General features: G+C 40.8%; 1 protein-coding gene across 1 annotated transcript; it reads left to right on the top strand.

Moving 5' to 3' along the window:
- The first annotated feature begins 1,535 nt into the window (after positions 1-1,535).
- LOC124138916 (transcriptional repressor scratch 2-like) lies at positions 1,536-4,998 on the top strand. The gene is made up of 2 exons (XM_046505819.2): positions 1,536-2,240; positions 2,517-4,998. The coding sequence occupies exons 1-2, from the start codon at positions 2,075-2,077 to the stop codon at positions 3,203-3,205; spliced, it is 855 nt and encodes a 284-aa protein (XP_046361775.1). The 5' UTR covers positions 1,536-2,074; the 3' UTR covers positions 3,206-4,998.
- The last annotated feature ends 4,054 nt before the right edge of the window (positions 4,999-9,052 follow it).

Raw genomic sequence — 9,052 nt, 5'->3', positions numbered from 1 at the left:
AAATGACAAACTGTCATTATCAAATGATAAGAATGTGTTCCAATGTGAACATGTTTAGAATATTTAAACCAATAATATTACAGCGATGAAGCCTTGCTTTCATAGTAGAAAAGATCAAACTCAACATTGACACCACACATAATGTATAATCAAACGAGTGTTCTCGAGTCGGTGTAAAAACAGATTTAATAATGCTTCGAAGCCTGTTAAATTCGACCGTATTGTATCGCACATATTTCAGGGACAAAAAGATCAGGCCTCTCCTCTCGCGATAATTACGAAAACGCCACTTTGGGAGAAAAGTGCAAAAAAATAATGCATATATTTAAAGTGTCGTATATTATCTGCATAAACGTGTACATATTGATGAATAGATTTGTACAACGACGCATTGTAATTCAACCGTGGACGTTAATTGTACGTGTTGGCTTACTGGATGAAGCGCCCCTATAATTCCTTTCAGGCCACTTGTGGTCATCCACTGGGCAGTGCAACACATCGGACACAGGTCGTTGTCAGCAACAGCTCATGTATCTGTTGTTCGCTGCAACAGAGTACGGGGAGATCCTCGTTGGGCGAAATGTCAAGGCCCCAGACCAATATGTGTCATGTTATATTCCTAATGTTAGTACCATGTTCGTGAACTGTATCCAAACAAGATATGTTAATAGAATGTTGTTGATGCGACATGTCGAGTTAGCTTGTTTTATGGCATGTGTTTTCAAATAATAAATATACCTGTATGAATAAATTATTAAATTTATACTGGGCGGAATGTACACTTTTTAAAAATTACTGATTTGATATTTTGATCCCCGTTATTAAAATCATCAAAGAGCGTTTTATTTTAATTTTGTGAATTTTGAATTTTCTCGGGATTTCTCCTAGTCAACGTCTTGGTTCCAATAACACTTCAGACCAACATTATTTTGTCTTCATTTAAGTTTTTTTTCTATACTATGTTTAGAAATATTTGAACAATTTCCTGATATTTCACAATTCTAAAGTAAGGTTGCTTTGTCTTGAAATTAGATAGGGAACGAAATAATAATGAGTGTTCTTGTAACTTAAACTTTTTAAAAATAATTCAATAAATATGATATATCTCGTTTAAAAATTGTTTGTGTTGTGTTGTTTGAATTTAATCATCGCTACAAAAACAATTAAGAAAGGAGTGATTTAAAAACACGGATTTTAAAATAAATCACATTCTTCCGCAGACAGTTGTCACAAAATACAGGCGTAAAGTATACTAAAAAGTATTGTCAATGACATTAAACGTATGAAGATTTCAAGACTTTTGTATTGTTGGCCATGTAAACATAATAAAAAAGCGTGAACCTCCCCGACCGTAGTGCTAAACCCCACCCCACCCGTCCTTATCCCCACGCTATCTAGATCTGCTCGCGAGTCAACACTTCTTGATGAGGAAGGTCTTTCTTACTCTAATCATTTCCAATCGGTAGCAGAATCGACCAATAGAAACGCGAGAATTGGAAGAGTATAATTTAATTTACTCTGTCACACTTCTTGCCCCTTAGATGAAGCGACTGAAACGCGTGGGGATTTGTCACCGCGCATGCCGCATTGTTAGCCGCTATTCTCCTCAGGCCGTCTTGAACGCATGTGCAATTGGGGGTGGCGTATAAAAACCGGGGGCCTTCATCTCGGCTACAGATCGTTCGTCACCAGTCAGCGTAGCCACAGCGAAAGCGCTCAACGCGCGGCGTACACCCACTGACAGAAGGCTGAGACTTCCACCAATAGGTGGTCCACTGACGGACTCAACAAGGCCTGCGCGCAACTGTTACCCGGCCCACAAGTAGATCTACTACCTGCTGCTGAGATCGGCAGGGTCTGGTTTATAATACGCCAGTTTTCGCCGCTATTGATAGTCTCTCTCGTGGGACAGTACAACCGCTACATGTGTGAAGTGCTTCCAGTCAGCACGCTATCTGATTGTTGCTAACCGCTGGAGTCAGCCATCTGTCAGCGTTCAGCCCCTCTAGCTCCGCTATAAGAAGCGGGCATAGTTTAACCTGGGTTCCACTGCCTTTCGACATCACCGGCAAACATGCCACGATCGTTCCTCGTGAAGAAGTCCAAAAGTGACGACGACAGGCCTTCCTACCACAGTTACAGAGTGAGGGACATCTACAACGACGATTCAGTCGACAGCCTCAAGGCAGCTACCCCCTACACTCCAGCTATTCAACCTCTTGCTGTCAGAGTCAATAATGGTAGGTGACAATCTTATTTCGAACATTCTTATTGCCATTGCTTTTGATACTGTATGATGTCACTGCGGGCTGGTAGATCAGTTCCAGGAATTCCGATGGATTATCATCCTGAGTACATAGATCGATATGCCAAGTTGCTTCTTACTGCTGATGAATAGACTAAGCTTATGAACCGAACAACTATGCCGTCGGAATGATGGGTAAATTATCTATTGGTACTGCCAACCTGTTGTTGCGGACAATCGATATCTAATGTTTAATTCTTTGATTTGTCAGGCTACATTCATGATGTTATTGCCCCAGTCTGGATCCAAGATGGCGGGGAATGCGAAAAGACGATGGAAGGGGCGTCCATGTCCAAACCCGACTGCGGAACGACGACAGCAACGGAGAGCATCCCCGATGAGTCGGACGACGAATCCTTCAAGGACCACGTTGGTGTGACAATAGGATATACGTACGATGCCTTCTTTATCAGTGACGGTCGATCTCGGAAACGGAACGCCGTGGGGATCCCTGAAAAAAACACTGGCAAACAGCGCTACACGTGCAACGAATGTGGAAAGGACTACGCGACATCGTCTAATCTTTCACGCCACAAGCAGACCCACCGCAGCCTTGACAGTCAGCAAGCAAAGAAGTGTCCGCATTGTGATAAAGTCTATGTTAGTATGCCCGCTCTATCCATGCACATATTAACTCACAATCTGAGACATGCTTGTGACGTGTGTGGGAAGTCATTCAGTAGACCATGGCTACTTCAAGGACATCTTCGTTCCCACACGGGAGAGAAACCTTTCGGATGTGCCCATTGCGGCAAGGCCTTTGCTGACAGATCGAATCTGAGGGCCCACATGCAAACTCACTCAGCCTTTAAACATTTCAAATGTAAGCGTTGTGATAAGTCGTTTGCTCTCAAGTCGTACCTGAACAAACACTACGAATCGGCCTGTATCAAGGAATAAGGTTGTGCAGTTTTTTCCAGAGTTTTTTGGTGCAATAGAACTATTTTGTCTAATTATATACACACGATTATATATGTTGTAGAAATGACTTGACAGTGTACATTATATTGACTGTTTTATCATATTTCTGAAGAAATTGTTTTTAAATATTTACACTAGGTTGAAGCAGTGGTGTTTGACAGTTAATGTTACACCGTCTTTGTTACGAGTTTCTATCCTGGTTACCATATGGCCGACTCTAACGGGGGCTTGGTCATCCACGAATGCTTTTGCCTCCATTGTTACCCCCCCTCACCTCACACCCCACCCCCTCCGGTCGCGCGCCTTTGATTCGCCCCCTTTTTATCCGAGTGTTGATCCGCTTGAATTACAGTAACATTATTTCCTAAACCAAACTCAATTATCGGGTGTGATCGATTCTCGCTCTGCGACCCCGAAGCTTTAACAAACATCAACAATAGCAAACACGGCCGGTTATGAGTAATTTAGTACCAAGCAACTGGTTGGCAAAGGGTTATTTATAATTCATAACATTAGTATGGAAAATTTCCGTTAGCTTTTGTTTAACCATCTGACGTGGATGAAAAATCCATTCTTTGCCCAAATTCCCACGATCTCCCAGATCCTTTGCATATAATAAAATGCAACCATGCTTAGTTTGGTTTGAATTCTCTTTGTTAAAACCAGTTACAGTATCAAACAGGCGCCGGCTCAACCACGCGATGCCCCACGACTCCGGCTTTCCCATGCGTTCCTATTCTAGCGTTGTGAATATCTAAGGTGTATTTTTATATCCGATTAGTGCATTATAAAGTGAATGTTTTCACATGTTCCGCGTACTCTCGAGTAGCAGTACCCAGCGTCGGGAAACGTGCAATATTTGTATATTTTAGCAGTATTTCTGCACACCACCCATCAGTCAATTTGTACTTATAATTTGTATATACCCTATCTTTGTATGATGATTTCGCCAAGCGGCCAACAATAGGGCATGTACTTTTGTATTACCGCACATAGTGTTTACTTTGTGTCAATTGGTTCGATTGAATCTCTTTCACCATATTAAACATATCATATTTTCCTACGAATCAATTGGGGTCTTAAGTGACCATCAATTCATTTATTAGGGTTTTTTCCTACTACTTAATGTTTTGTAAGTAGAGTATTTTTCACATTTTTACACCCTGTTTGATGTGTGTCGTGGCTGTCTCGTGGTCACCGCTCCGTGTTAGAAAGATGCACTTTCACTTATGCAAATCACCATATTATTGCCCTTATAAGGACCTAGCTCCAGAAGAATGCCTTGTATATATCCGATACCTCAACAGTATTACATTGTCAAAAGCCGACTAGACGCGACAAGCGTCAGCCGATTGACAGTCATAGTCCCATTTTGCGTCACAAAGCAAAGATGCGTACTTAATGTATATAGTTCTTTATATCGTAGAAACCAAAGACATCTTATTTACAGCACTTTTTACTCACCTCACAGTCATTTTTATACAGTCATTTTATACACTCGGGGACCACTGGTTCCTTGTCATTTTTACCTCTACATCTGTATTTTATATTTATTTTCTACTTTTACGTTTGTTATTTCATTTTTGAGTTTGTTGATTTTGTACCTTCTTTATCACTTTGTCATTTTTTTCCCAAAACCACACATGCTGAAAAGTGCAATATGTAAATTGTATATTATATATTTATACATAGCAATAAATGGACTTGGACCTTTGTCCAGGCTTATGCACAAGCATAAATTTTCCTGCTTGTTAATAAATAGATCAAAATAACCAATTTCTTTTGTCTTGTTTCCCTAACAGCTGAAACAACGCTATGAACTGCCGTCATACTGCTTGGGTACCGCTGACAGTGGCTTTCATTCGCCCATTCACAAATAATTTGTGATGAGTTCAGAACATGAAACTCATCTCAAACACATCCTCACAATCCGACTTAATATCAATTACATACACTTCGCCTTCGAGGTATGCTTATCAATGCATTCAAGCATCTCCATTGATCGTATCGGCTCTTGTATTTAGAATATTAACATGACTGGATTCAACGTCTAGCATTTGCTACAAGGTAACGTTGACAGTATTCTGTATGCCATTACTTCAACGGGCTGTGTTTAAGGACTTGATAGATTCAGCTTGACGTGAGTGGCGGGAGGAAGAGAAAGCCAGAAACTCAACGTGAACACCTTTGGCTGACTAGAAACTACCGGGTACGCAGATGGTCACGAGGCGAAGCCTTTCGACCTGATAATTAGAGGTTGTCAAAAAGGGATGGGTTGATTTTTATGGTCAAAAGTTCTACCTTTGCCTAGCGACGGTAGTTTGTGAATAGAATTCATGACCAAGGCATTTAGTTGAGCTACACATCGAGTCGGGGTCAATTACAGAGTGTAAATTCACACAATGCAGTGCTCTGATGGGGCTTCAGGATATGATGAACTAGGTTGGATTAACGACACAAAGTCATGGATATTTCTTTCCAACCAGTAACTCTGGTTGGATTAAATGTCCATACAGCATCATCATTTTCACATCTTTGTGAGACGAACCAGGCTTTCGAGGAGATAGTCCTGGGCAAGCACATAGGTTCGAATCCTTGGATGCATTCATTGCCTAATTGTAGAACATATAACTATAACAATGTCTACCGCGTGGTACGAAATATAGAAGAGTGACAGTAATTCTTTGTTGGCTGGGTCGTGATCCATTCATCAGAATGACCAGCATCAACAGCTCGATTAATGTTGAACCATCTTCGGCATCTCCATCTTCTAATCACATCTAACTTTGACATTCTGCACTAACAGGGAAATTAGCCCAGCCAGGGGGCCATGCGACAAGTTGTGTTGCCTGTCTGTGTTGTTCTGTGGGTATACTTGGGGCTTGAGAATACTACATACTGCTGCACAGACAGTACGCGTTATAAAAGTCTTGTCTTAAGCAATGGATGGGCTAGATGCCAAAGTTGTGCCTTCCTCTTAATTTTTTTTTTTTATATGCATTATCATGTTATAACTGGAGTTTCAAGTGTGTTTATGATTTAATCTAGATACACAAGTTGAACTGACAGAGGTGTTAAAGACGGTAAACGGATCAAATTATTGCCTTCTTCAAAATATTTGAAGTTTCTTTATACAGTTAGTTCATTAGTAAGGATGGGTGGTCAGATTGTTGTCGTATTCAAAATATTTAAAGTTTCATGACCAGGGATGGGTGGTTGCATTGTTACCTTATTCAAAATATTTAAAGTTTCATGGCTAGGATGGGCGGTTAAATTGTTACCTTATTCAAAATATTTAAAGTTTCATGACCAGGGATGGGTGGTTGCATTGTTACCTTATTCAAAATATGTAAAGTTTAATGGCTAGGATGGACGGTTAAATTGTTACCTTATTCAATAGATTTAAAGTTTCATGACCAGGGATGGGCGGTTAAATTGTTACCTTATTCAAAATATTTAAAGTTTCATGACCAGGGATGGGTGGTTGCATTGTTACCTTATTCAAAATATTTAAAGTTTAATGGCTAGGATGGACGGTTAAATTGTTACCTTATTCAATATATTTAAAGTTTCATGACCAGGGATGGGTGGTTGCATTGTAACCTTATTCAACATATTTAAAGTTTAATGGCTAGGATGGACGGTTAAATTGTTACCTTATTCAAAATATTTAAAGTTTAATGGCTAGGGATTGGTGGCAAATTGTAGCCTTATTCAAAACACTGGATATTGGACACAAGGTGTATGTGGAATGCACCAGCTGAACTGCTGGATTCATTTTCGTTCTGAGATTGAGATCTTAATGCTGCGGGATATTGCTGCCAACTGCCAGTTTACCGCAACCATGTCTGTCAAAGGGCTATGAGATTGCGCAAATGTTCATGACGCGCTGTTTTCTCAAAACACATATCACGGACAAAGACGGACTAATCCATAGTTATACATTCATAATCGATGATATTAAATTGAATACTCTCCCATGATAGCAAAACGTAATGGGATGTCTGTGCTCGGTGCCCTCCATTACCAGAGCCGGTGCTCCAGTTAGAACCATAACAGTGGACACTGATGGAAATTGCATGGTGTGGGGGACAAAACCCGTAGGTTGAAAACCACCAAGGTATAATCTCGTGAGAGTTAACAGAACACTGAAGACAGTAACAGGTCGACTAGCTGTTGATTTTCGATCTAACAGGTTGCTCTCGGCAAATCGATCAGGCGATTGCACACCGATTGAACGAGCGCTACTCCATCATGCAAATTTAATGATGCCAGTCGATATCGTCTGCTCGAAGAGTATTTGCAGAAGTGACGCGCTCAAACCCGCGAAAAGATAATTGAATGGATCAGACATAGTATGTAGAGTTTGCTGGATCGATGTCAGTGCCGACCGTCTTGGGATGTCCCGGTTCATGTAGAACCAGCGTACGTCATTCTCTCCTGGTCGACCTGTAGACTTGGAGCAACTCTGGCAGCAGGGACCACTAGCTCTGAGAACAACCACAAAGGTGCTTGCATTTTGTACAGATTGATAAAACAGAGTAAAAGAGTTGATAACATTTCTTAAGTTTCGATTAACAGATGACTTGGGGTTTAATATTATCTTAACTTTGGGTGTGACAGGAATAACAGTTTTGTTCTAAGTGTGCATTGATGTTTACAACTGCAAAACACAGCAGGGCAATTTCTGATGACCTTGGCATTGTTCGGAACATATTTTTTAGTAGGAAATCTTTAGGTGCGTGAGGATTTGAATTAAAAAAAATATTTCTTACAATATACAAGAAAAACACCCTTGTGTAATTGCACATACGCACGCTTTTAATTATCTTCGTGTAATGAAGGGAGTGCAGCATGTTGAGAATATATATCGAAGCATGTCATGAGGTTACCTTGAGTTGACAAATTTTATCAGTGTCTAATCTTACACATTGAGGCCACTTCCATGGTCAGGTGGATAGCGCATGTGCCTGGAGAGTGGAAGGTCGGTAGTTCGATCCTCGTTCCGCTTCAGACCAAAAGATTATACTTGTTGTTACCCTGCCTGGACCTCGGCATTAATGGTATAAAACAAGGACTGGTCGGCTCGGAGCTAGTATACTGTGTCTGAGTTGGGTATTTCAGTGGACGCACTATACAAAACGGCATTAGTCTGGACAAGTGAGAGCAGACACACACACGTGCATGCACATCGCTATGTAAGTGCAATAATATTGAATGAGACGTTAAACCCCATTTCACCTCACCTTAATATTTGATGAAATTTTTCAATTTTTCTAAGTTGGGCATTGTGAAACTGACATTGGACAAGGTTCGAGGTTTTTGGCTCACGTGGACGATGTTTTCGTACGGTAAACGTACTTTCACCAATGTGCCTCCAACATTACTTTCATATTGTTCATCTGTTGAATTATGGATTATGCACCAGCGATTGCAGACCAATGTACAAATGCAAATTGGGTACCTGATCTTTATATGTTTCCACAAGGTGCGTCTTCGTATGTTTAGTGCTCAGCTAGTTAGCTCGTAAAGTCTAACAAGAGCTAGATGACCAGAGTACAAATTGGTTCATAGCTTAGACAATGAATTCAAATCACAAAACTAGTACATTTGACTATGAACAGTACAGCAGTGCGACATAAATAACACGTAAACACCACAAGTGTTCTTTTTCTAGACAAGCGTCTCAGGTAGTGAAGACTGAGAAGGGAGAGCTCCCGCTGCATCCATCATACAACGCTATCCCATCAAGCATTGAGATGAAGGCCCGCAGCCCAACATTCCTCCAGCCCAGCATCCGGGCACCTGTGCATCAAGAAAGACACG

Source organism: Haliotis rufescens, unplaced genomic scaffold, assembly GCF_023055435.1.
Source record: "Haliotis rufescens isolate VD_foot unplaced genomic scaffold, xgHalRufe1.0.p SCAF_19, whole genome shotgun sequence".
Taxonomy (NCBI): Eukaryota; Metazoa; Mollusca; class Gastropoda; order Lepetellida; family Haliotidae; genus Haliotis; species Haliotis rufescens.
Note: the sequence above shows the minus strand (reverse complement) of the source record. Positions and strands in the feature narration are given on the sequence as shown.

Bases quoted from the DNA above. Each gene is read 5' to 3' on its own strand.
- LOC124138916 (XM_046505819.2), top strand. From the start codon at position 2,075: ATGCCACGATCGTTCCTCGTGAAGAAGTCCAAAAGTGACGACGACAGG. The intron at 2,241-2,516 runs GTAGGTGACAAT...TTGATTTGTCAG, and splicing joins TGCTGTCAGAGTCAATAATG to GCTACATTCATGATGTTATT.